Source organism: Drosophila santomea, chromosome 2R, assembly GCF_016746245.2.
Source record: "Drosophila santomea strain STO CAGO 1482 chromosome 2R, Prin_Dsan_1.1, whole genome shotgun sequence".
NCBI classification, from domain to species: domain Eukaryota; kingdom Metazoa; phylum Arthropoda; class Insecta; order Diptera; family Drosophilidae; genus Drosophila; species Drosophila santomea.
This window is the reverse complement of record NC_053017.2, coordinates 17,160,686-17,188,602: the sequence shown is the minus strand read 5'-3', so window position 1 is coordinate 17,188,602 and position 27,917 is coordinate 17,160,686. Positions and strand designations below refer to the sequence as shown.

Sequence of the window (27,917 nt, the reverse complement as noted above, 5' to 3'; positions counted from 1 at the left end):
ATCTTCAATAAAAACGAATTCTTTTTTATAGGAATTATAATTATCAATGTGAATTTTCAGTTCTGTTCTACATTTAGTATTTTCATATTTATAAATCATGTTCCCTGTATCCCCACATTTCGCCAAGTACTTGCATCACAGCCGCTACTTACACACATTGCTTTTTATTCAGTTTTAAATTTATATCACATTAAATTTTAAATTAACAGAATTACAAAAGTTAGTCGATTCGTCAGTTAATGCTGCTGCAGCTGCAGTTCTTCATTTACAATCATCATAATTATTACATTTTCAATTATCGGAAGCTAATTGGTTCTGCCGTCTGGCAAAGGCGTCAGCGGCGTTGAAAGGACGGCTGGCTGGGGATGGTATCTCGTTAATCGTTAATCGTTAGCATACACATACATAGTCAAACATTTAACATAAAGTCACACTTAAAGCTATCACTAAATTGGTTAAAAGCTAATTGCATCAGAGTCAGTCAGAGAGATGTTGGGACCTTATGATCTACGTTTTCCAGGTGCGACACCTTCTTGTCAGGCTTACGGGCTAGTTCGTTGGCTGTTCCTGTTGCTGCTGATTTTGCTGCGCGGACTCGCTGGCAGTGGCTCCAGCCAGAGCTGTTGCTGCAGCGCCTGTTGCAGCTGCAGCTGTTGCTGCTGCGGCCGCCGCTGCTGCGGCAGCTGCTGTTGTGCTGGCCGCCGTCGCATCCAGGTTCAGTGTGGTGCTACTGGCAGCCTTCTGGTTGGGAAAGAGCACCGAGTAGGCCGGCGGCGGATCCAGCTCCTCATAGTTGGGCGGCGAGGTGGCTCCCAGGTGGTCCCCGCCACCATTACCTCCTCCATTGGCAGCGGCCAGCGCCGCCTCCCGCTCGTTGTTGACCGCATGCTGCGACGCGGAGGCTGCAAGGGAACGGATGGATTCAATGTGAGAGCTCAAGCGACAACACAGAACTGGGGATTGGGTTTTGGTTTAGTTGGATTCGGATTGTGAAAGTGTTAGTCACAGTCAGAGCACAGCACGTGAGTTGTAGGTTCGGTTTATGATGTGCGGGGAAGAGAACAATGGGGAAACTCGCATAAATACATCGCCAAATGACAGTGGCTTACTTTGACTAGACTATGGTGCAATTTAACGTACCCCAGAGGCCGCAGATGAGCAGTGCCCCGCCGCACAGGAGCATGCCGAGCATCAGGTAGCCCCACGGCCCGTACTTCGATAGGTCCGAGTGCAGGCCGGAGCGCGTCGAGTTGCGGCGGGTGAAGCCGCTGCCAGCTCCCGTGCCCACTCCCATTTCAGCCGTATCGTTTTCCGGCCTCTGCTGATCCCCCTCCGTGACCAGGCTGGGCCCAATCGAGTTCGGTGACCCATCGCCTCCGGGCTTCTTCATATCTTTGGTGTGCACTTTGCGCAGCGTGGTCGTCGAGGTGACCGTCGAGTTGTCCAAACCCATGGCTCCGTCGCTCCCGTTGCGCGGCAGATCCTCCGGTGCCGAGGGAGCATCGTTGGCGAACAGGTTGCGGAACACTTCCAGGGCAAACTGCTCGAAGAGATCCGACTCCAGGCCGGCGGCCAGTTTGCCGGCTCCCGGGCGACGCAGCTTCGAGCACAGCTCGTAGTCCTCATCGCTGTCGTACTCGTTGCTGTACGGACAATGGCGGATCCCGTCGCAGGCCAGCTCCTTGGAGATGCACAGGATGGGCTCATCACTAAAATTACAAATAGCCGTCGTTAAATTTGTTGTGATAAATAAACTAGTTTTAGTGCTTTGAGCTACTATATATATGCTGCTTCTGCGTTAAATATTTTTAAATAAAAAGAGCAAAGCTTTATTCACAAAACTTTAACTGCCTACTTTCGGGCTGTGCATTGTTAAATGTTTTATCTTCAAGTGCCATTAAATACTTTATAAAGTCGTAACTTACAACCATTAAGATAACTTCAAATGTATGCGCTTATCGCATATTTAATTTAAATAAATTCAATAGCAGCTTAGTCAGCGGAACTGTAGCATTAAGTGGCCCAAAACGAACATAAGTCTAGTTGGGAATAGACGCGTGTAATCCGACTCACCCGATCTTCAAGCACTGGTGCTTGCTGCCATCCTTGCACTGCTCGCCCTTGCCCAGCACAGTGACCATCAGCTTGGAGCGCAGGGCGTGCTGGCCGTGCTCCCAGACGATCTTGACGCGGCCGTGGAAGAGCCGCACCGGGTCCTCCATCTCGGAGGCGGTGTCCTCCAGCTGGCAGGGATCCACTCGCCACTGCGCCGTGTGCGGGTCCAGCGAGCTAAACTGTTGGGGTTGGGGTGAAGGCAAATAGAACCTTTTAATTATGGGCTGCTGGCTAAAAGCGTGGCCTAAGTGCGTACTGAATATTTGCCGCGAAACGTGCGAGCAAACAGTTTACACGATCGAAATGCTAATCGCTTAAACTCTACTCCCTCCCCCCCGGCCACGCCCACGACTCGTTGACGTGACTTGAATGGCCAAGTTCAACAGAACGATCAAAAATCAACGATCAAAACTGCGAATGCAAACACACATAATGCAAAATTAAATATTTACGCTGGAAAAATACGAAAAACAAAAAGCTGTGAAAGCCACGCCAGAAACGATAACTACGCTTCGCCTGAGAATCGTGGGGTTTATAAAAATAAATCCATTAATATCGGCGCCATTTCACGTGCAGAGCGTTGATATGCCATCTATATATATACAGATATTATAGTAAATGGATGCGGGTTCAGGCTGCTTTGTACTCTCAGGTTCAATAAGTGCGACGACTCTTGTTGGTTGGTAGTGCCCATTGTAGGTAGGTACACTCGTAGTAAACAACAATTAGCCAGGGGAGTGTCCGCAGCGACAACGGTTAAACCAGTTTTCCCAGTGATAAACACTAGATTACTAGATTTTCCAGTCAGCTCATTAGGAAGACGATTCTGCCTGTAATTATGCGGCTCAACCATTTGCACATCTCACCTACTCTGCGATGACGGAACAAAGAAACGCTCTATTCTGGACATGCAAATGTGGACATGTGTCCACTCCCTCGAGTCGCCAACCCATATCCATTGGTTTTCAGTAGCATAGTTTGCCTTTATGGCGACGCCAACTGTCAGTCACTCAGTCAGGCATTCAGTCATTCAGTCAGTCCAAGTCGACGGATTTATGGCGACGCGACGCATCAGTAACCGAAAGTGTTGCTCTGGGACTGTGGTTTCAATTGCTTTTGCTGCTGCTGCTTCTGCTGTTGCTTTCCTGGCCAGAAAGCTGCAAACGTGTTTCAAATACCTAAAACACCAAACAACCAAAAACAGAGCTACAAAAAGCAAAAAGGCCCAGCAAAATGGTAGAAATTGGCGCGCTTATGCAAATACCGAAACTTTTCTGGTTTTTGACTGGGAGTTTTTGGCGCCGCAGAAAGTGAAACATTCGCAACCAGCTGGAGTTCAATGTCAGTGAACAATGCCTTAATGGAAAGTTTCTTATTTAATCGAGCAGAGAACACCTTGACAATGTCAACCGATCAGCTGACGAATTACGCTTGGCTTCGCATGAGACCTGCCGGTAATTGGAGACAATTTCAGATGTCAAACTGTCTCATCGGAAAGCCACAAAAAAGTAACAATGTCAATCGAGAACTTAAACGTATACGCTCAATAAGTCCGCCTATGAGAACGACTTGAAATGCAGCCTGCCAAACTTAATCTATTTGACAATGGGAATCGGAATTGACAGCAATTTTGAAAAAATCGTGATATATTCTATGCTTTGTGGAATAAATTTGAGCAAATATAGCAGTGTCATAAAGTAATTACCGATGAAGTCATAATGGTTCTGATTTCATTTCTTACATTCTGGGTGTAGGAGAATCCCGAGCTGCGGAAAATAACAAGCTACTTGCTCTTGAACCCAGCTATTTGAACTTCTTGATCCGATTCTCACACTTGAGCGCTGCGCATGCGCACTCAAGTGGTTTATTTTTAAGGCAGATGAATGCGATCAAAGAAACTGGCAAATAATTCGTGCGGAAGGTGCAGAAAATGGCAGGCTCACACTAATCAGCGAAAAAGATTACACTTGGCAAAATAAACTAAATAAAGAATTACAATCAATATCTACATTACAATACCGAAACTATCGAGAATATATACATACATATGCTAGACCGCCTAGTATTTTTTCAAGTGTGCCTAATCAGCGGCAACCTTGCCACCACAAATGGGCACTAAGGTGAGTTCACTTACTATGTTCAGAGGGCAGGTGCGTCCCAAAACCCGCGAAGGCGTCGATGAGGCGATGACCCTCGTCGCGTTGAGCGGCTCTGAGGACTCCGACATGCCACCGGATTTGGCAGTGCGCCGGAGCTTGGACGAGTTGTTGCCTCCGGCTGCGGCAGCCATGATGTTCGTGGGCGTGCTTCTGGTGGTGGCCGCATCCAGCGGTTGGCCGTGCGGCAATTTGGGCAGGATGAGGCGCACTATGAAGCCATAGTTGGGCGGGGCGCTGAGGATGCGGGAACAGGAGGCGTGCTCGGCGCCATAGAGACCCGGCTTCAGTTCGATGATGAGACTAGATTCTTTGCCATCGCTCTCGATGAAATGCTCGTGCTGAGCGCTGCATAGTGGCTTGAAAGTGGGATGGGACAGCAGGTCGCCTGCAAAGGGAGAGTTTCGAATGGGATCAGTATGTGGAGTAGATGCCTTGGGCATAAATTGACACGGCTCTGTTAATTTCTACATCAAATGGGCCTTTCTGATGGATGGTCAGCGCTTTGCGGTCGTTTGTATGCGGAATCCATCACCCCAACTAAGCGCATTGCATGCAGACGAGGTTCGCGAGTTGTCAATCAATAAATAACTCACAGCTTGGCAAATAAAAATAGCTAATTAAAACAAAAAGAAACCCACAACTGCTGCTGTGATAGCTCTAAAAATAAAACTGTTGTGTGAATTGGCGGGGAAATGGATGGGTCACCAATTTCGTGTGATGAAACCAAGCCAAAGCAAACACAGTTTGGAGATTCAATTAATAATTGAATGACTACGCTTACCTAAAAACACAGAGCGAGAGAGCCTCTCGTCGTCTGTTCAATTATTTTGCACTCGATCTCGAACTTTGCGGCGCAAAGGTTAAAGATTCATACAAGCACTATTAAGTACTTCAATTAATAAAATACAAATACTTGTGCACAAGCGCATGGCTGTGGAACCAACCAACCAACTGGCGTGTAGGAAAACTACTTTTGCATTGTGCTGGTAGGTAGTCATATTCACACACATCCATATTCTGGGTCACTGACTGCACCACATACGCGTGTGTGTACGAGTATATACCATTATTATTATTATATTATTACCCGAGCTGTTGCTGCAACCGACTTATTGTTTGTTGTTTTGCAGCCGCCCTCGCTCTTTTTTCCACTGGAATTGCTGCAATTGCCACACAGCTCTTGCGAACTATTAAACATTTTATTAAACAATTTGCATTTGCTCCATGCACCCAAGTCCGAGTATGATTACTCGTGTGAGCCTGTGCGAGTGCAATTTACCGGCTAATTTCCATTTCGAACTTGACATTAATAGCCAAGCGGCTCGAGCTGTCCACACGTGCTAGACTTTCAATCATCATTTCGGCACAAATGCAAATGCAGCCATTAAAACTGGGCTAATGACAGGCTTTCGTCAGTTTTATGGGCCAATTATGATTGATTTGGGTAATCGATTCAGAAATTGTTCTAGGGAAAGTCAAACAAGTAGTACTTATTCAGCTTTCCCACACAATATCTTCAATTAGGCGCAATTGTAATAGAATGAAAAGCCATTAGCACTGTAATACAATGAATTCCATACAGTTAAGTAATGATTAAGGCCCACTTGATGGCCAGCCGAGTGATCTAAAGCGCCAGTGTAACTGCTAATTGGGTTAAAAGTGCACAAACACTCCCAGCCAACTAAACACATGAATCCACGAGTTTTGTTCGGTTTATTTGGGGTTAATGCGGGGAGTTCATAGAGAAATGGGTTTACGATCCGGGCAACCAGCCAAGCGGGCAAAGAAAAAAAGGGCCGACAGTTCCACCCAATTTTTTCACTAAATAAGCCGTTAATAATTTGTCTACGTTTTCAGAGCAGAACCGAGTGTTACTCACTTTTTTGGGAAAGCAGATCGCTTTCCCGGGGAAAGTCGAGTTCAGGCAAGTTAAGGGGGCTAACCAAAATTGTCCGTTAAGCTTGTACCTATTGCCCAAATGGCTCCAACATTTTCGTTTTGGGCAAGGTCAGGTTAAGCGACTCGATTACACAGATAAACATCAAGACAAACAGCTAACAAACCAGCCAGCAAACTCACAGACAAACATGGAAAACACTTAGCAGCCAACTGTGGAGCACTGAGGAAAATTGTTAGCTTACAAAATTCTCTCGAACAAGAAAGTTAAATGTGCTTGATAGTGAAATCATAAACTTTTGTAATGCTGCCTTAAAGTAAAAGACATGACTTGATAAGCTATAGTTTACTATAAATTTTAGCTAGTATTTAGAACTACTATTTCTGTAGCCACTGTAATACGCTGTTATAGATTTTCAGTGTACTTCTATATATCTGCCAATATCTCGCGATGTATATCTTTCGCTCTTAGTGTGCGTGTGTATCTGTGTGTAGGTCAAGCAGCGGCAGCCACTTGAATTTGAAAAGGGCACATTAAAATGCGTTGTCAATGCCGATCCACAAGTTATAGTGCTATATACAGTCCCCCATGTCGAGTGGGCCAGTTTCGAGTTGTTGTTGCCGCCGTTGTTTGGACTCAGATTCAGATTCAGATTCAGATGCGGATTTAGACAAAAACGGAACTTGGCCAAGAGCAAACTGCAACTGCTCGTGTAGAGATTGTCAAGCGGTTAGAGGGTTTCATGTTATTTTTTTCAGCTTTTTTCGAGTTTTTGAGTTCTGTTTCTCGAGTGGCGACTGGGCATAATAAATTCTGTGGCTGCCACGCGATGCGGACGCGTGTTGCATGCTGGATGGATGGATGGATGCTGGATGCTGGATCCTGTGTTCTGGGCTCTGCTCACTCGTCATAATTACGCCCGGCTGCCTGCGGAAGGGGGCGGAGAAGAAAGGGGGGCGGAACAGTAAAAGCGCACGATGGAGAGACACTCGAAAAAAAGTTGTTGTTAAAAATTACACAACACTCGGGCACACAAACGGCAGGCATACAAGCATACATACATACATATGAACATACATACACACATGCGGAGTGAGCGCCACTCGACGCACAAACAGAAACAAACAAAAACAGTCTGCAAGTGCAGTTTGTTACACTCTTCTCCACGGGGGGCTGCCATGAACCCACAAGCCCTTCATCGAACTTGTTAAGTTTCACAATCGAATTACTGAATCGATAAGTTATCTGCAAGGCAAGCGGAATGATTTATATATTCCATAGTCCCTGTAGGGTTTCCCAAGTCAGGCATGGCTCGGAAAGTCCTTGTTTTCGAAAGAATGCCAGTTAGTTAATACAATAACATTTTTACATTTACTTATCAATTTATTGTTACTACCTTACATGATAGCAAAGTGTCTTAATTTGTCTCTAGTCAATTGCTAGCATCAAATCTGCTATCAAATCAACTATTAAACACTACTACGATTTCCCCTTTCCTTATAAATAATATTAGTAGTTTGCGGACGGTCCATTTCCACGTTTTATAGAGCATTAGTTTTTCTGCCATTGTCGCTCATCATTCCGTTTCCTTTATTTTTTTTGTGAAACAGCTGAAATTGGGTCAACTATCAAAGTCAGAATGGCAAGGGTTAAGTGCTTGTCCCTCCTCTATCTCTGTCTCTGTCGCTGTCTCTGGCGCTATCTCTTTTCGTGTCTGTGCCTCTCTATCTGGCCTTGCAGCTTTCCCGCTCTCCAGCTTTCTTCTCCCGCTTTTCACGCCGCCCCCTCCCCCACTGTCCCCACCGCCCATCCCCACCAAAGTGCGGCCGACTTTGGACAGCGCGCTACATTTCCCGTTGGCCAATTTTCCTAATAGGTCAAGCGAATGTGTCATCATGTTGCTGTTGCTGCTGCTGCTGCTTCTGTTGGCCACTGTCGTTGTTGTCGTTGTAATTTGTCTGTTTGCACAGCTAAAGAACGACAAAATAAATAAATTGTACAATAAACAAGAACTCAGGCAACTCGAATGGCCAAGGAACTGGTCATTTGTTGCTGCAGCTGCTGCATGTTGCTGCTGCTTCTACTTCTGCTGCTGCTTCTGTTGCTGCTTCTGCTGCTGTTGCGTGCAACACATTGGCAGACCTAACGGCAACTGTTGCTGCTTAACTGGCCAAGCAGTCAGCGGAATGGCGGCGGGTCGAGGCGGAAGCCAGTTGAACATGACTTCTAATGGCCACACACATAAATCAAAGCCCCATTTTCAGTACTTGGCAGAAAAAACAGTATTGAAAATGTGGAGAGTATAAATGCACAAACGCCCGAATTTGCCATTTCTACGCTAGCCGAGTGCCAGCTATTTTCCTATCATTCTTTTTTTTTTGTTTTTTTATGAACAATTTGCATTTTAATTAGGCGAAGGCAGATGCTTTATCGCTGTCGCTCTGGCAAAAAGTTTGAATTGGAATTGCAAAATGTAGAATTGGTGGGTGGGCGTGGCGCAGTGCCACCTAATTGAACCCAGATGACTTTTCGAGTCGCGCAGCAGGCAGCTTCTGTCCACAGCAGCCATATAAGCCAAGACTTTGGGGAAACTTCTCCAATCCAATCCGCAGATGGCTGCTGGCAACATATGTTAATTCTACTTGATATTCACAACGGCAACGGCAAAACAGAACTGGAAACCAGTTTGCAAACATGTACATGGCTAAATATACATATGAATGTTTATGACTGGATAAATAACGCTCTTCGACTGCGGCGGCTTGTTGTGCTAGCCAAAAAAAAAGTTGGAATAGAGTAAACACTATTCCAGATCAAGATTCGGTGTTAGATTTCGATTTAGATTCGGGGGAGAAACTCGTCTCTGCGCACTGCACAAAATTATTGGTGCTCAAGCTCATAATTCTCATAAATTGACAACCAATAAAATGTATAAACATTCCGAAACAGGAAAATGTATTGCTTGAACACGATCTTCTGGTTTTCTTATAATCATGCAGCATTTAAAATAAATATTACAGGGGAGAAAAAAATGGGATCGTTTGAAATACTTTTCCTAAGATTCGGTTTCTATCACTCCATACTGATTATGTTGTTGTCATTATAAAGGATGTATCTTTGATCTTAGTTCCCATTTCAGTTGATCTAGTTTCGCACTGATGCAAACTTTCCATCTGAAGAGGTCAATGGAACAGTGGCCCTGGCTGGGATCTCAGTGAGAATCAGCAACCATTAACATTTAAGTTAACCCCTTGTTGCAACGCCGGCAATCCAGACTCGTAGTTTGCCAATCTGCCTCTTTGTTCGAGCCTTAACTGTATTTCAATGACAATGAGGTCGTCTGGCGGTTGGGTTGCGTTTTCTTATTTTCCGTTCGCCGTTCTCCGCTTTGTGTTTTTTCAGTTTTCTGTTTCTGTTTCAAGTTGCACTAAAAATAAAGAGTATTTTCTTTTATTTGCATTACATTGTTTTTCAACTTTTAATTTCATGCCGCAAAACTTCCGCGTGATAAATTTACGCCCTCTAGCCGCGTTTTTTCTTTGAAAGCAAGCCGTGCCAAAAATGATTCACGAAACTTCACGCTTATCAGTAGGCATTGGTGACTAGCAATCGAATTTGGCCTTTCGGCTGAAATTAAAGCCAAATCATTTTCAATGTGCCATGTGCACGGCGGGATCGGTCAAATGCGGTTAAGATCGAGTGAGTGGGGGAATTGACAACCGGTTTGCCAAACAGAAAAAGCACAAATAATCGGTGATAAAATTAAAAGCACACACAACAAATGACAGTGGTTCACAACGCGCTTATTCTAAAGCCGCGGATATGGGATGGGTGACTAAAAAAGTGGCCATAATGGCAGAGATTAGAAAGGCAGTGGTTAACTACAGTCAATCCTCGAGAACGCAAACTACGGATCGGTGGTTGTGCGATGTTTGGCTTGGGTGACTCCCAAAACTCAAGAGCGACGATAACTCTTAGTTAACATTTGTTAGCCAAATTTCAGGTTTTGAGCACCTTAAAAAGTTGTTATTTTTCAAGTTCGATTCTTGTAACTACAGTGGATATAGGGAATATGAGATTTCTAGTTGTAAAGGTTTTTTAATTTGGAGATTAGAACAAGAATAATTAAACAATCTTTCACTTAAAATGCATATGGTATAATATGAATAGAATTAAAGAAATGTTCCAATTGCATGCTATGATCATTCATTTCTAAGAAATTCGATCATTGCCATGAACATCTTATAAATAGAATACCTATTACCCATTTACTTTCTCGAAATTACCGTTAATTTGAGGAAAGTCCCCACTTAAGATGTTCGACTGTATAGCGAGAAGTGAAATCCAAGTCTTGAAGTCTTGTGAGCGTGGGGGAGTACCTCTTTTGGTCAGATCTTGTGACCCGATACTTTGCACCGATTCCTCGAATCCGGTAATTATTAAAGCGTTGCCTCAAGTACTCGGTTTCCCTCATACTCCAATCCTCCCATTATGGAGCCCATCCTACCATCTTCAATCCTCCCACCCTTTCACCATTTCCACTTCTTTTCTTCACACCGTTTGCACACAATGCAGCGCAGAGGCGCCTGATTAAGTCCCCCCACCACTCCAAATTTCCCATGCACATTTTTATCCATTCTTTTTTCGCAACTAACCGAATACCGCTGCACTTTGGACCATGGCGGCACTGGCGGCCAACAGAGTGATCAACGCCCACGCGCAGTAAATGTGCAGAATCCGCGGGCTGTTGCGTCGCTGTTGCTGCAGTTGCTGCTGCTGCTGCTGCTGCGCATGCGCCTCATGTTGCTGTTGTTGTTGCTTCTGTTGTTGTTGTTGGGCGCAGCGGACGCAGGCGGCGGTCGCCATGTTGCTCTGTTTTTTTTTTTTTTTTTTTTATAGCTGTTTTTCAGTATATTTTTGTCGTATTTGCGTTTTAAAACGGCTTCTCCTAGCCGCCGATCGTCGTTTGGTTTTGCGTTTTGCCTTTACTATCCAATTTCACTCGGCGTCGGGCACTTAAACAGTTGCTTTATGCGATATTGTCGATTGAAATTGCGCAATCTAAAACTAGTTCGCCTAGGATCAAGATCCGTTAATCGCGGTAGCTCACTCGCGCGCCCTTTTTTTGGGGGGTTTCTTTGAAAAACAAGGAGCCAAGTTTTCTGCGCCGCCCTCGGCTTCAGCGACTGGGGGCTGCTCTTTTTTCTCGCTTTGCGCCGCTGCTCGAACTCGCGAACCTGCTGCGACGACCGATCGAATTGAACTGAGCGCAGCTTTGGGCTTCAACGGCGACGTAGACGGCGCTGCTGCCGCAGAAAACGCGGCGATCTCTTCCAGTCTCAGAGAGTTCCAAGCGCGGAAGCCCAAACTTACGCTCTTTGCGGAGAGCTCGGCTCAAAATAGTGACAAACTCACTTACAAAAATTATGTATCTATAATCAATTATCTGGAATTAGTAATATTTTAACAAAATTTGTAAAACCAATTAATCTTAGGTGACTAATAACACAATAGGGATTTACAATTTATCAAATTTCAAATTTAATATATGTATGTAAGTTTATAAATGCGCGTATAAAAATCCTTTACTTCCATTGCTGTATTGGAACGATTCTAAAAGTTTCTTCATATGTATGTGTATGGTTTTGTGTCAGTTACTTTATTTTGTTACGCTTTTTTTTTAAGCGTTTTAACCTTTTTGATCATAGATCATTCTAGTGGCAAAACTTATTATAGGCTTATGCAGTCTCCTTGACCCACCCACTTTTTCTGGCTGTGCACAGCTCGTAAACAACTGTAACTCTGCAATTTAACTAACAAAGCGAACAGAAAGACACGAGCCAAGGAAGAAGCCAAAAGAGAAATCGTGAAGGAGGAGAAGGAGGAGGAGGATGAGCGGGTGGTAAAGGGGAAGAGGTTCTCCTTCATCTGCCACCTACAACAGCAACAATAACAACAACAACACATGCAACAACAACATCAGGCATGAGCAATCAGTGCAACAGTGCCGCCGCTCTGCTCTGACACATGGGAGCATATGGCGTCAAACGGATTTTTGCATTTGCATGTTTTTGCCTTAGTCTGTGTTGTTGTGGCCGTGTGCTATATTTTTTGCGGGCCCCTTGTTGTTTTCCTGCGTTTTTTCTCTTTTTTTTCGGGAGCGGGGGTCTGTAACCCAATTTTGAAACGAGTCAAGTCGATATGCGAACAGAACAAAGTGTGCAAAAAAACAAAATAAAAGCAGCAGAAAAAAATCGCAAAAATCAGTAAGACGCATTGGATGTGGGAGATGTGAGAGACAGAATGCGAAAATTACAGCAAAAGACGTTTTCGTTCGAGTGGGGCAACACAAAAATCGAAAGCAGTTCAAACAACATGTGTCAAACGGGATGAGCACGGAATACATCTCCAGCCAACGAGATGAATGCACGCCGCATGGTCCCCGTGGGTGTGGGTGTGTGTGCATCTGTGTGTGTGTTTGGGCCAAATTGGAGTTTACCTTAAGCCCGCCCAGATGACAGGACGCCTCGCCTCCCAAGGCCAACCGAACAGACTCGGAAATTGGGTTAAAGCCCCGTTGATCCCCGTGTATCTTTAAGGGCAGCGCAGCGAGATACATGTTTTGTGTCATGGGGATTTTCGGGAAAAAAGCTCCGATCTCTTGGCCTTGTCGGGAAAAACGATATAAATTTGGTTATTATTAGCCATAAGTGACTCAATATTAGTAGCTCCGGAACACAAGCTATCTTTGCCAAATCTGAATAAATGAATATGATCAACTTCGATCGAATTATACATAAAACGATTGCCTTGTGAATAACGTTTTGATGTAATAACACTTTGATAAGTCTAAAGGTTTAAGACTAGACACAGCTCTTAAATGGTTAAGAGAATTTCAATCCCTAACTACACTTCAAAGCTCAATCAAATTTTTCTTATCACTAATCTATAGGTAAAGGTATCGCTTTTGTATCTCTCGAAGATTTTACAACTTTCGCGACGTTCGCAAACTCTTGAGTATTGTTTGTCTCACTGCGAACATATTTTGAAAAAAGGCTGGCCCATTGCATAAGAGAAATAAACATACAAAACGGATTGCCCGACCCGTCGTACCGCCCCATGTGAGAAACAACGCACTCTTGGCAACAGCAGCGCCAACTTGGCCGGTACATATGCAGCACTACATATGCAGCACTGCATATGGCAAACGTGAAAACCTGGCTTCGTTTTACTAGACTGTGTATTGCACTTTTTGTGTGTGCTGTTATCGCTGCATTTGGCCGTTTGCCAGTCTTCGCGAGCTGCGAACAGCTAGTTACTGCTTTTGGTCGCTTGTTGCTAGTTGCCAGTTGCAAGTTGCTGCCGGGGCAGCTGTTGTTGTTGCTGGCGTGCGTAGTTGCGGAGCTAAAAATAAACTGCATGTAATTATAGTCGCGGCGACTTGTTGCACCTACCAAGTGGTTACGGCCATGCCCAAAACAACAAACCCGTCAAAACAACCAGCCAAGTCAGCCTGGCCGAGAGAGAGAGAGCTGCCTAAGGCCTAAGCCTAAGAGAAGCCCCCATTTTGGCCAACTCTCTTCGACAGCTTCTAGTCACGTCTACCGCCGTGGACCAGATCCGATATGGATGCATATACATACATACTCGTACATATGAAAGCGTAGAGCTGGGTCAAATCACGTATGCGTGTGATTTGTGGGCGCTGCGAAATCTTGTCCTGCTATCGAGACACGTTTAACTTCTTGCTGGCCAGCATCGCGGAGTCTGCGGTGGCCACCGGCTGACCTTGGCCCCAATAAGGGGCTCGGTCCAGTCGCTAATGCCCCCGAATTATTGCCTGATCTGAACAAATTGTAAACAACTGGAACTAGCTTCGATTTGCGTTGAAATAATGGTCTAGAATTTTATAATTGAGCTTAGCTTATCAAGAATATTCTTTATCCTATGATGCATTCTTCAATATCTAATCGCTAGGCTTAAGACAAAATTAAATGTTTATATTACTTTACATCTTCTTTACATAAGCATTACATGCACACTGGCGCAGTCAGTTCATACGGCTGCTTTTGGTACTACCATGAGTAAATTACATTTACTTTCGTTACTACTTTACATCACTTGGGTAATCGACTAATTTAATAAAAACAACATAATTTATACAAATATGAGTAAAATACAAATTCCAATAAAATCAATTTTAATGAAAGTTATCTCTTTGATTTCGAAATGTTTACAGGGGAACGATCAATGTAGAAGCATGTAGAATTTACGTATGCATATAAGGCAGTCAAAATGAATAACACAGCGCGAGTTTGTTGACCCACGTTGCCACGCCCACAAGCCGCCCAACACTACCATACATTTTGAAAACAATTTTGATAATCTTAATATTGAAGTGTGCGATACAGCAAAATTATATATTTTACATAATATCACTTTATATGACATCTACATATATCCACAATAAATATACAAAACTTCCAAAAATACTCCCAATGCAAAAATAAACGGCTTTTAAGTTTTCTTGTTTATTTTAATATTTTTACGTAAATTAACTTAAATTACGATAATTGTAACATCAGCATAGAATATTTACAAAATGAAAATACTACGGGAGGATTTGAATGCAATGCCGTGATCAATGAAACGATTTCTTTTTCAGTGGAAAATGTGCAACCTGAGGACAGTTTGGGAAAAGAGAAGAAAAAACTAAGGAAGAAGTTAAAGTCCAGAGGGTCTTTCAGGGGCACACGATGATCATGTCTAGTTGAGTAGCTAAATGGCATTTTGTTTGGACTGCGGCGACTCGACTCGATAGCGATGTCTATCTGCGGCGCAGATGCATCATGGACTCCAGCGAGCTGTGGTCCAAAGTGGCGGCGTGCTCCAGATCCTCGCTGCTGGCGTTCTCCTCGGCCACGTTAACAAACGTGCTGGACAGCTCCCCGTTCAGGCGGTTTATGCTGCCCGTTCCAATGTCGTACATGAAGATCTCCTGTTCCGCGGATGCATCTGTGGATCTGGAAGGAACAAAGTGAGTATCAGTATGATTTCGAGAGTTATAGACAATCTACTTACTTTGCCACCAGCAGCACGACGGACTGCAGATCCAGATCCGTGCGCGCCTCCTTCTCCAGCCAGCGCTTGAAGTTCTCCTTGGTGGGCTTCTTCACCAGCGTCTTGATGAGCTCACCGCCCAGGAACTTGACCTCTTTGCCATCGGCACTCCTCGCCTCACCGGCAGCCTGTCCAGGATTCTGAGCCTCCACGGGAGCCAGGACCACCACGCTGACAATTCGCTTGCCTAGCAGCTCCTCGCTGTCGGGAATCGGAAACTGTGCTCCGTTGATCTTCAGAGGGAGGTAGCGGTTGTACTGTTGTCGTTCGGCCAAGTCCACCGGGGTCACCACGGTGGCATCGGTGCGCACATACTTGTCGCTCACACTCTGACCCTGAGCGGCATCATAGCGCACCACCTTCACATCGAGATCCTGCTTCTGGGGCAGCGAGTTGGACTGCTTCACGCGGTCCAGCTGCTTCTCGCTAAGGGCTACCTTGTCGCCATTGGGCTTGACCACGGTCAAAACCTTGTTGGTCTCGGCAATCTGGGCGCCACCACCGGCTCCATAGAAGTGCTGCAGATGTTCGGCGGGCAGGTTCTCCAGCGCAATATCCCCCTGCTTGTCGTAGTCCAAGATTGAGATATCGGCATTGTTCAGGATGCCAGAGGAGAAGAGTTGCTGGCGGAGATCATCAGGCACTTCGTCGGGCAATTGCAGTAGGGTCTGCGAGGCCTTGCCATTTGGAGCAGTGGCAGGAGTGGAAGTTGGAGCGGGAACAGAAGCAGGAACCGGTGCTGCAGCAATTTGTGGAGCCTGTTGTTGCACCTGATGTTGCACCTGCTGTGGCGACTTCTTATCCTTCTGGTTGCGCTGCTCCAGCTCCTTGAACACGTCCGAGTGGTAGGTGGACACACTGAAGGGCGAGTTATCCGAGGATGGAGCACTGATCAGCGAGGAGGCGGGCTGCCTGGGCTGCTGGGCGAAGTTGGTGCTGGCCTGAGCCTGCAGAGCCGCAGACTGGGCATTAATGTGGACCACAGGCTCATTAGCGGTCTGAGAGTACTGGCCATAGGTCACATAGTTGGAGGATGGAGGCACTGGGGTCACCACCATCACTTTCTGGCCATGAGTGGACTCTGCGTAGACGGGTGGCTGCGTGGGAGCTGCGCTGGGAAAGCTGCCGAATTGCTGCGCTTGCTGGACACCAGATGCTCCAGCCGTTATATAGTGGCCGGAGATGTGCTGCGAAGTAGTGGGTCCCAAGTTGGGAGCGGGTACATCGTGGATCACCTCATTCCTCGTGCTGCTATAAGCAAACTGCTGCTGCTGCTGCTGCTGCTGTTGCTGTTGTTGCTGCACCTGCTGCTGATGATATTGCTGCTGTGGCTGCTGCGCGGCAGCAATGGGATTCTGTACGGTCTCCGTGATGTGCTGCTCGAACTTGGGAATGGACTTGAGCAACTCCGTCTCCTTCGATGGCTTGATGTCGAAGTAGTTGAGAGCGCTCTGGTGATGATGCTGCTGTGTCTGCTGCTTCTGCTGGGTGTAGTACTCTGGGGGTGGAGTGGGGGAACGCACCACAAACTGTGGCTGATGCACAAACTGAGGCTGGCGAACGAACTGATAAGATTGCTGTTGATGCGGCAACTTCTGTTGCTGCTGCGGCTGATAGTGTTGCTGCTGCTGCTGTTGGTAGTTGGCATTATCCAGTTTGACGGGCAGGGGCAGGGGTTTCGCTTGGACCACTGGTGCCGGAGTGGGACGGAACTTGACGGGCTGATAGGGAGCAGGGGTCACGCTCTTGGGTGGAATGGTGGGAAAGAATGGCACCTGGACCTGCTTATGCGGAGGTTTCTGGTACTGCTGTTGCTGCGGGGCCTGCTGCTGATGTTGCTGCGGTGCCTGTTGATGTTGATGCTGCTGTTGTGTCTGCTGATGCTGCTGCTGATGCTGCTGCTGATGTTGCTGCTGATGTTGCTGCTGATGCTGCTGATGCTGCTGCTGCTGCTGATGCTGCTGCTGCTGCTGATGCTGCTGCTGCTGATACTGATGCTGCTGCTGCTGCTGCTGGTGATGTTGCTGCTGTGGGTACTGCTGGTTGTGGTTGATGTAGAACTGCGACTGTTGCACCAGCTTGTTGAAAATGGTCTGCGATGAAGTGGAGGGCAATTGCTGCTGGGTGATGCTGGGGCGATGTGGCTGCTGCACCTGTTGCTGGGCTGCTGGCTTCGGATAGTTGGGGGGAGGACCCACCAGAGCCGCCGGCGGCCTAAAGTAGTTGTTGCTGTGCTGCGTGGGCAGTTGCTGTTGTTGCTGCTGGTAGTTGACTCCTGATGACTGTTGGTAGTTGCTGCCAAAGAGCAAATTGGAAATGGGACCTGGCCGGGATCCAAAGCTGTTCTCTCGTCCGTAATCCGCACGGGTATTGCTCACGTAGCTGCCCTCCGATTTGGAGGACACCGAAGGCGGCAGTGCCACCACTTGGCGCTGAATGCTCTCGGCATCGTGCTCCTCCAGAATGTGACCTGTTTGGTGCTTGTTCTCCGCTCCGAACGACACATGAATACCGGAGTTACTGTGGTATTTCTCCGAGTCCGGGTGGATAATAGTGCGCAGGGTGGTGGACTTTACCGGAGGCAGGGGCGTCACCGGATACTGGATGACCTCTTCCTCCTCCTCCTCTTCCTCCTCGTTGTCGTCGTTGTTCAGCGAGGCAATCGGCGACTCCAGATGCAGCTTGTTGTTCTGATCCTTCTTGTAGTTCACATAGAACACGTGCACCTTCTCCTTCTTCTTCTTCTTCTTGGTCACAATGGGCTGGGCGGGCTCCTCGGCTAGTGTTTCATTGGCATCCTTGATGATGATCTCGATGATGGGCTCTGGCGCCTCCAAGTACTGAGGATATTGAGCATAGGCGGGTCCAAAGCTTCCGGGATATTGAGCTGAAATTAGGAAAAGTAATTGCTCAGTTTTGGATTTAATCATTTATTGAAGTGCTGCAGTTTTCGCTTTCATGAAACATTTTCATTATTTTGAATTAAGTGCAACGAAATCATCAGATAATTACTATTGGTATTTTGCCAAATCGAGTGCCAGTTAAGCGCTGAAAATGAAAAGTTAACTTACCAACTGCACTTTGGCCATTGTAGTAACCAGTTTGGGGATAATAGCTCGCCGCGTTGTCCACATAGCCAGCCCTTCGGGATGCCACTTCCGGATACAGATAGCCGGCATTGCCAAAGTCGTAGAGCGTTCTCTTGCCACGATTCTCGCCCGGCTTCAAGGCTTTAGACTGCCGGGTGGTGGAGGTGTTTGTGGCCTTGGAAGATGGCGATGGCGATGGAGCTGCGGATGGCGATGGCGATGGCTGCTTGGTGGGCTTCTCTGACTCAGCCTTGGGATTATTGGTCTTTGGCTTCACCGATGTGGTTGTGCTGGTGGTGGAGGATGATGAGGCAACTCCAAAGGCCAAGAGCGCCAGCGCCAACTGCAAAGTGAATAGAAAGTGTTGGATTAGTACTGATGCCAAAATATTTTAATTAAAACTTCGTGGAACTCGAATTTATTTGGTTTAGCCATAGCCAAAGATACTAATCAGCCTTGGAAGCGAAATATATTCGGGTGAAATTGTTGGCAGGCAAAAACATCTGAAAGGCAACCATAAATCTACCAGATAAGTCTAACTGCCATGTAAACACACGGCTCCTGGAAGCAAATATTTTAATTGTTTGATGGTGGACAAGGTCGAGACCCCGACAAAGGCCCAAAACCGAAACCGAAAAGAAACTTTTACCGGCCGAAATATTAGATGGCCAAACAAATTGGTGAGCGCCAAAAAAGGCGAATTAAAAGCGCAATAAACTCGAACATCTCCAGTTAACGAAGCCACAACAAATTAGCTCCAGCAGAAATGTGGATGTGTTTTTGTCTATTTTTTCACTTTTTTGCATTGGGTCAATGTCAAGTTGGGGCTGCGAGTTGGAGATGGATATGAAATGGAGAGGCTGAGATTGAGTTGTTGACCACAAAATTGATACAACGCCAACTTCATAAGACTTGATGGGTTAAAGGCAAGGCAAGGCAATCCTCAAGCATTTCATTTCGGCCCGGTTTCGCCTTTTAATTTGGCATATCGCGATGCGGTTAATCGGCGAATTGGGGGCCATTGAGTCATCCTCCGTGTTCGGCTGGCGGAGAAGGCGGAAGAGGCAGCCGGGCCTTTCGGGCTTAGCCGTGAAAGTTGCCTTGGAGCGCGGCGACGAATTTCAATTGACCGCGGCAGCCGCTTTCTGGCCACGCCCACGCAAAAATGCCAAACGACACAAAAGAAAAGCTCGATTCTGTCTCGAATTTTTCACCAAACTTTCCAAACTGCACTTGGACTGCAAATGTCAGTCGAGTCAAACCGGTGTGTTTGTGAGTAGTATGTTGGCTTGTGTGTGTGTGTGGGCGCTTGACATTTGATTTGTATCTAAATAATAAAGTACGAGTGCGAGTATAACACATTTTGATGGCTGAGCAGAAAGTGAAGTGAAAATAATACACACTCGACGGACAATGAGCGTTACCCACTGCCATAAAGATCGGGGGCTTGGCCCAGTTGAGGCACTGTCGATCGGTGGCGCATACACAATCACACGGTAGTCTCGCCTGATTATGGCATCTCTGGGATCTCCGCATTGTTTTTGCCGGGAGGCGTCTGCAGTGTCATGTCCAAACGGAAGCTGTGAGACCGTGTTTTGACAACCCTACCGACAGGCAGTTCCTTTGTTTTCACACTTTTAACGCAGACATTTTGACAGCTTAATGATTGCAGCTCTTTTTAATTGCAATTACTGACTGAATGACTGGATGACTGGATGACTGGAGCAGTGATGTCACTGCTCCACTCTTACACTTTTCAGCTCATCTCATTCGGTGGGGGGGTTATGCCACATATGCTAATCAGTGAAGCCCCCACACAAACACAACGATTATCCAACAGCCACTTCCCAAAAGAAACTGTCACATTGCCATACACGAGCATCTCACTGACCTATGGCCAAGTCCATTTGGCCACCGCGTAGTCCAGCTGCTGCAGCTCACACACTCCGCTGACCACATACAATAGGCAAATGTCAAAGATTTGCCAAAACAAAGCCAAACAAAATATGAAGCACATAAAGACACATAAAAGACACAAAAAGAGAGAAATAATCAAATCAACATCACCATCGACAGACAGAGACTGCGAACAGGCAAAAGCAGTTCATGAAAAGAAAGATGCTAACAATGGGAGAAAGTTACACACCATGGCACTCAGTCAAAAGCCATCAAAATTCATCTCAAGACAGAGTCCCAAAATACTCAACAGCTGAACTCGCACATTAACATAACGAAAATGTTTACAAGCCAATAAATCTGATGTCAGCCAGAGTTTTCCTTCGTTTGGCCAAAAACGCCAGAATTACGCAATCGGGCCGAGACAAAAACTTATTAATGAAAAAGCAGAAGAAACCCCAAAAATCTTTGGCAAGCATTTAGTGGGCTAGTGTAAATCAACGGCTGTAACTTGTCTAACTGCTGCTGTTGTGCAATGGTCCAAATGGGATGAATATTGTGGTTAGGAAGGAGATGGAGGAGTGGGTGGGGGTGGGGGTGGGGGATAACCAGTTGACCGCAGGACTAACAACTTGTGGCATGTGGCTAAGTGCGCCAAGTGGCAGCTACAACTGATGGTCGGCACGTTTCTGCGGTTGCTTTTTTGCATGCTTTGGTGTTTACGTTGCTCCACCAGACGATTGGCCAAGTGAAATCTGCCCGACAACTTGTCCAAATTTGCAACTGACAAATAGCCAGGGAAGTTCTCATGTAAACAGTGTTTATATTCGGCTGCTTTGTTGTCTGAATGGATAAATCATAAGGTATAAGGCAAAAAACAAGAGCAAAAACAACCGCCTGCACTTGATGATGCACTGTTATGATATGTGCCCGTTGATCTGCCATTGTTAGGCTTTCTGTCATGTGAATAGATTGCAGATTGCAGACACACACACCGCGCAGACAATCAGCCTGTGACACGGCACAATTATTCTGGCCCACAACTTGAAAGTCATCTTCGTGAGAACCACCGCATAAGCAGTTAGCCCAGAATTGCAACTTGTCTGCAGACCAATTACTCGAGTGGGTAGGAACGTCAGTCATCGCAAAGTGATGCAAAAGTTGCCAAAGCCTAATGTCTGAGAACATTATATGCCAGACGGGGCACTTAATGTAACTGACATCATTTCCCATTGCCAAAAAAAAAACAAAAAATGTGTAGTATAAATCATCGCGAAAAGAAACCGAGGCGGATGTAAATAATGCGTCACTTTCGCGTCTGTTTTCGCTCGAAATTGCCAACAATCAGGCAAATCCTTATAATTAAATCTCAGACCCAGGTTGCATAAGCCAGCAGCTGTCCAAGTGGAATAACTGTAGCGCGACCAACAGGAATGAAGAAAGGAAGTGTGTGCTCAAATTGAGGTGTAGAAAATGTGAGACTTGCGAAAACAAACGAAAGACTGCAGCGACAAACTTGGCATGCGAGCTCTGCTCACAGATCACAGACCCCCTGTTTCGCGGAGCCGAACTAAATGGCATAAAACCCGTGTACGAAAATAAAACATTTATCGTTTTTCTGCCGTCATTGTGTCTTAGAAGTGCCACACGATCAACGAAAACGGAAGTAAGCGACACGCCAGGCGGGAAAATGTGGACCAGGCCATAAACCATTTCGCTGGCGGGCGACCCTTCAGATAACGCCAAAACGATGACGGCGCGGAGAAACAAAAGGTGAAAAATATGATGAATTATTAAATGAAATGAAAAATGAAAGTGCTTTTATGCTTCTTCTGCTGCGGATACTTCTCCGCCCGGCAAGGGGCACACGGAGAAAAATTCAGACGTAATCTCTTTAAATTTTGTAATTTATGCTAAATCACTACCAAACAAATAATTAAGTGCTTTGGAAAGTCCATGTATTAGTTGCGTTAATAGAAAATCAATTAGAGTTTACCATTAAAATCACAGGCGGTTATTTAAATTAAAAACCCCAGTGATTGAAGGCAGGTAACTCAAATTATTGCATCCCATTTGTTTACTTTCATGTTTACTTTTCTATGGCTTGTTAACCATTGCAGTGTTTGTCCCCTTGTCAACAGATTTGTAAATTTAACGAGCGTAGGAAGGCGTATGTAAATGAGCAGCGTATCAGTATTAAGAGAGATAAAACTATCTCATAGGTACATATTCAGAGGATTCTGTTATTATTAAGATAAGGTCAGCTTTTAATGACCTGCTGGTACGACAAAGAAAGGAGATGTTGTGGTGTGAAAAAGCACCACGAATAATTACCAATTTGGGTGCTATTTTTGCCGTGTATATCCCAGCGTGACATGGATTGGCCCCGAGAAAGCTGGCCAGCAGAAGAAGATCCACCTGTGCTGGCAAGTGGCAAGTGGCAACATTTCGTGTGCGTGCCCCGTGGAAGCCGAGCTCCAACAGCGGGTGTGGGAAGCGCTCTTGGCAGGTCGGACCTGTGCGTGAGCCCCGCCAGCGGAGCTGAGCTGATCTGCATAATGGGCACTACTGTCGAACGATGGCTGAGATGGCTGCACGTCTTTGGAATCCGGTGCACGCCAAAGCAAATGTAAAAGTTGTTCCACCACTCTCCAAGGGATCTCGACCACAAGTGGGGGAGCTCTCGACTTGATTGCAGGCTTTTCCTCCAGAGTCCAGGGATCTCGATTGCAATTTGACCAATGCAACTCACCTCATATTTCAGTCATTTGTGCAATTTTTGCAATGTGTCAATTGCAAATTACCGGGTAATGAGTAAATTGAAAGGCAATCGAACACATATTGCGTATTGTCACTGACAACAGCGTTATGCAAACGGCGACAAATCAAGCAAATTAGCTGGTAAGACACGAGTGACCAGGCACAGTTGGTTGGTGTGTCCAACACCTAGAGTGTGCCCACCAGTGGTCACAAGCAATTGGCCACTGCAAATATAGCCACCGAAGGGGGACGAAAACAAAAGACTTAGGCAACGAACTCGAGGCTCGTCTTGCGGCCGAGTGGAAATGAAAGGTAAATCCTAATTTAGCAGCCAATCAAATGATACAATCCCAATTAACTAACCAATTCCAAAAACCCATTTCTGTTGAGGGCGGTCAGTGGCAGACGCTTGGTTGCTTTTTATGCATCGCCTTTAATTACTTAACTGCGGTGACGAGCTAAGCGATGAGCAAGGTCGTTGCATAAAATAAATAAAAATCAAATAAACAATCAGTAACCCTCGAAGAAAAAGCTCGCATAAATTAAACAAACCTGGTCGCCTGGTCGTCAGGTCGCTGATAGCCAGCCGGAACCGCGATGAACTCTGGCCGCATTCACGACCGCATTACGTAATGCTCTCTTTTGCCCTCTCATCGTCAGTGAAAATAGAAATAATTAATAGGCCCCCAAAAATGTTAACACCGCAAATTAGTAGGCAGCTCAATCGTCAGCCGAGCAATATCGGTTCACCATTAATATTCATGGGTAATGCGTGCAGTATGCAGTTCAGGATGCTGGTCGCTTGAGCAACACATTTAATTAAATAAATATAAGCCCGCGCGATGACCACCGAACTGTGGGTACTTGTACCGAGTGTAATTGCGCGCCAAACAGAAAATTGTCTGCGGTCGAAAACCGCATTCCGAAATATGAATTCGTGTGTCGCCGCAACCTCATCCCCAATGCCCATCGCCAAGGCGCATGGGTACATCAGTACATTCACATCTGGCCGGTCCGAGAGCCGAAAAACTGGCCACTGGCAACTCGTCTTCAATTGCAAAAGTTTCCTTTTATTTGGTGAGCATCTTTCGACGCCAGCAAGGAAATAATTGAATGAGAAGTGAAAGGTGCATTCCTTGCGTCCAAAACAAAAAGTATCACAGGGCTGTACTTGCCGAAACTTTCGGCAGCCATTCCATAAACATTATAATAATTGAATCAACAAGAAAATCCAAATCAAAATCGAAATTAAAATCCAAATCCCAATCCCAATTCGAAGACGGAGACGGAGACGAATAAATCCAATCAACTTTCTACACTACAAGCAACAAATGGGCAGTTTGCATGCGTGCAGCATATTAAAATATGCTCAGCCTCGGCCTATTTGGGGAACTACTAGTTTTGGCCCAGAGAAAAACACAACAGGTGCTGAAGTCAATGGGTGTCGTGAATAGCCGCTGGCCAAAAAGGCCCCAAGCTGAAAGCCAGAAAGCCCATTCTTCTTGTCTTAACCAAGCATGCGCAATGACAATCAGCATTTTCTTTTCCATTCGACTGAAAATTAGCCGTGAAACGCTCGTAGTTTTCATTACAAGCCAAATAATTACTTTCGGGCCAGTTCCACTTTGGCATTTATTTGGAATTGCATTCACAATGTGTGGAGCAGAAAAGAAGTTCAATAAACGAAGCCACTTACACGTCTTTTGTAAAGGTTACACACATCATGATCCAAATAGCAATAGCAGCCACTAATGATCATCGCGGGGATTTTTGGCTGCAAAAGTTTAGAGTCATCTCTGGGTGCTTTTGCAAAACTCCACATCTGATGGCCATTTGGCGCCTCGATTTTGAAAGGCAGACGAACACAAAGACACTGACTGGCAGACGGCAATCGAAAGGAGGACAGTTTGGATATGCTCTGAGATCTCGTGTTGGTTTTACTGATGATGCAGATGAAGACGTTAAATGAGCGCAGAAGACCATTCGGTTCTTCAGCAGGTGGCTGATTGCATATGATTCCATATTGCAAAAGGAGTTGAAATAATGAGAAGCACGGAAAGAAATCACTTGTAAGATTTCTTTCAAAAATCTTTTATCAGGTTAATCATAATTTTATGTTTATTTGCGATCCCAAAGAGTGATTAATATGTTTTTGCAGAATATTGAAAAAAACATTTTACATTCCTCTCAAATCAATCATTGAGTGTGGCCAAATTTGATTTATGAATATTTTCTTGCATAAGTTTCAAATCCCAATTTCCAAAACTGAATTGGATATTAAAGAATAGAAAACCTTTTGACTCAATCAAGCCATCAAATTTCCATATCTCTGTAAGGCATGCTCATTTGTCAGATGTCATGTGTATGCAAGGAAAATGACTACATCAATTGTCGAAAAATTCCAGGAAAAAAACTTAGGGTAGAAAATCCCTATAACCATATCAGAGGCCAAGAAATTGGTAAAAAGAAAAAAAAGGTAATTCAGGGAAAATTGCAAATCAGGCAATGGCACCACTGCTAACAAGACTCGTGGAAACAATGAGACAATTTGCTGGGCAAATCCACACATGTGCAAATCGGATGGATAAAGAGATCCATGAGATAGGCCGACATTTCTTCGCGTAACAAGTGCCAAGTTGAAGTATTGGAGTCGCGGCAGCCGGAAGGCAATTTACACTTGGCTTACTTCGCTTACTTTTGTTTGGGCCCTGTAATGGAATGACACGATTTGTCAATGTCACCGGTGGGGAAGATGGGGTCGCAGATCGCAGGTCAAGCTAGCGTTGACACCTCTGCAGATTAATGAGCCCTAGATGGTTGCATAAGTAGCTACTTAGCATTGAAAATAGATGCCCAAATGCCACACACTTACCAAAAATGGCAGAGTTCTCATCGCGACAGGATGCAACTTAATCCCGGGTCCGTGGCAATAAACAGCTGCTGAAAATCAAAACTATATTTAATAAGCACTCGCGTTTAGTTGGCTTCAAAAATAAATGTAGTCGAGCTTGCACTGCACCCACTTTTCTGGCGATTATCCTTGGACGCGGATCAGGACACTCACTCGCAATTGGGGGACACGCGCGGAGCAATTGTGGGAATCGCAACCAGGCCGAGTCGCTGCCGTATTGTAACTGAAACTTGAAGTCGAATGTGGCCAACAACTTGGCCAACACGAAGACGTAGCCAGCGAAAGAGAGAAACGCAGTCGAGAGAGAGTTGCAATCTCTGCCTCGTCGGTTGGCTGAAGATGGATCCACCGCTCACCTCGTGGTGAGTTTTGTGGTTCAACTTGAAGATTCCGATACCAGACTCAAGTATTCTCAATCAAAAAGCAACGAAAGTGAATCTGGATGCCAGCAGCACAAAAAACAAAAACAACCCGGTCGATTTTACTTTCAATGGCAAACGCTTCAGACGAGGAAATGAAAGAGAGTAGCCCGTAATGAAACCGAAGCTGAAATTGTGCCGCCAGCTGTCTGCTCAATGTGTGTTAAAATCGCCGGCAAAATGTCGGACAAGCAAAACCCAAAAGTGGGCACATTAAGAGAGCCACGCCAAAAATACAAAGCCCGGCCAACAACAGCAACCCATATAAATGGCCCAAAACAATAACACAATCGAAAGCCTAATGAACAGCTTGTGCAGATTTCGGTGGCTCTGGGATCTGGTTTTATGACTCCTTGGATTACCAGCGATTTGACAAGCCATACAAAAGAGTAGGGAGTGAAAGGAAGTATCATAATAAGCCGTTCTTATGAGATTAACATATTTTGCGATAGTAGGGCAAATTAAATGGGTTACGCTGTTTTACGACCTCTCTCTCAATGTTTATTAGTGATTTATTTAGCGCGAAACAACATTAAAATAAAAGTATTAGCTGAAGATTTACAGCAATTGATTTACACATCATATATCTGCAATCACTCAAACTAAAAATATCGTTAAATAGTTAGAGCTCTTTTTTGTAGTCCACAAAAAGGTACATTTTGTTGATTACGCCATAAAATAAGTAAATGTTATTTAACGAACTTGTAATTTACTAATTTAGTTAAAGAACAAGTAAGAAAACAAACATATTTTAATACCAACATATTTTGTAAGAAAATGAGCTTCTTAGTTAATTTTTAAAGAGGGTACTTCGTAATTTTATATGCTGTCATTAATGTAGATGTTAAAACTTATTTAAAACATGTTTAAATAAAATAATAAACATATACAATTGCCTCATTTAAGGCCGTGCTATTAGCAATAATTATTTTGGAACCATTACGAATTAATCAACTTCTAAGAAAATATACTGCATTAAATAACACTCAATAGGCGATCAAACAAAGCCATCACCGGTTTCCTTTGAAGTGTGTTTATTAACAAAATATTTTCGTTGAAAGATATTGAACAATGTGCGACTGGCACTGCAACTGGTTAGCAATGTAAACATTTACCGGCCATAAACATCGAAATTCGCCACACACTTGCACGCACAAAAGCCATTACAGCAAATCAAGCATACGCAGTGTGGATCGGGGCAAGTGACAACAAAGCATTTTCGCCTGCCATTCGAGTGGCTTCACTTGGCATCCGAGTTGTCGTTGTCGTTGTTGTTGCAGTTGCAGTTGCAGCGGAGATGAGTTGTGCTCCACAGCTGGTCATGGCCAGACAATTTGCAGTAACCAAAAATCAATGACCGACCGGTTTTGCATAGGCTTTCGGTGCTGGTTGTCGATGGTAACGTAACAACTTTCGCTGAAACGTCATTCACGGCAGAGAGCAAAATGGCAAAAGGCAGGCCGAAGAGATAAAGCCGCGATATCATCATCCAGCCAAATGATGATGATGAAGCAGAAGAAATTCAGTTTCAGTGTCGCCGTTGCCACAAAT

General features: G+C 45.2%; 2 protein-coding genes across 3 annotated transcripts; both read right to left on the bottom strand.

Annotated features, from left to right (window-relative positions):
• Positions 1–145: 145 nt before the first annotated feature.
• Positions 146–11,435, bottom strand: LOC120445699. Of its 2 annotated transcripts, none has more exons than XM_039626256.1 (5): positions 10,827–11,435; positions 4,250–4,659; positions 2,074–2,294; positions 1,141–1,709; positions 146–902 (listed from the first exon to the last, which is right to left on the bottom strand). In XM_039626256.1, exons 1-5 carry the CDS (start codon positions 11,035–11,037, stop codon positions 550–552), a joined length of 1,764 nt encoding a protein of 587 aa, XP_039482190.1. In that variant the 5' UTR covers positions 11,038–11,435; the 3' UTR covers positions 146–549. The 2 variants fall into 2 exon arrangements, with proteins under 2 accessions (XP_039482190.1, XP_039482191.1); XM_039626257.2 differs by having other exon boundaries at positions 781–902; positions 1,110–1,709.
• Positions 11,436–14,791: 3,356 nt separating this feature from the next.
• Positions 14,792–25,956, bottom strand: LOC120445894 (mastermind-like protein 2). Its single transcript, XM_039626549.1, has 4 exons — positions 25,909–25,956; positions 18,363–18,723; positions 15,253–18,178; positions 14,792–15,194 (listed from the first exon to the last, which is right to left on the bottom strand). The coding sequence occupies exons 1-4, from the start codon at positions 25,927–25,929 to the stop codon at positions 14,999–15,001; spliced, it is 3,504 nt and encodes a 1,167-aa protein (XP_039482483.1). The 5' UTR covers positions 25,930–25,956; the 3' UTR covers positions 14,792–14,998.
• Positions 25,957–27,917: the final 1,961 nt, after the last annotated feature.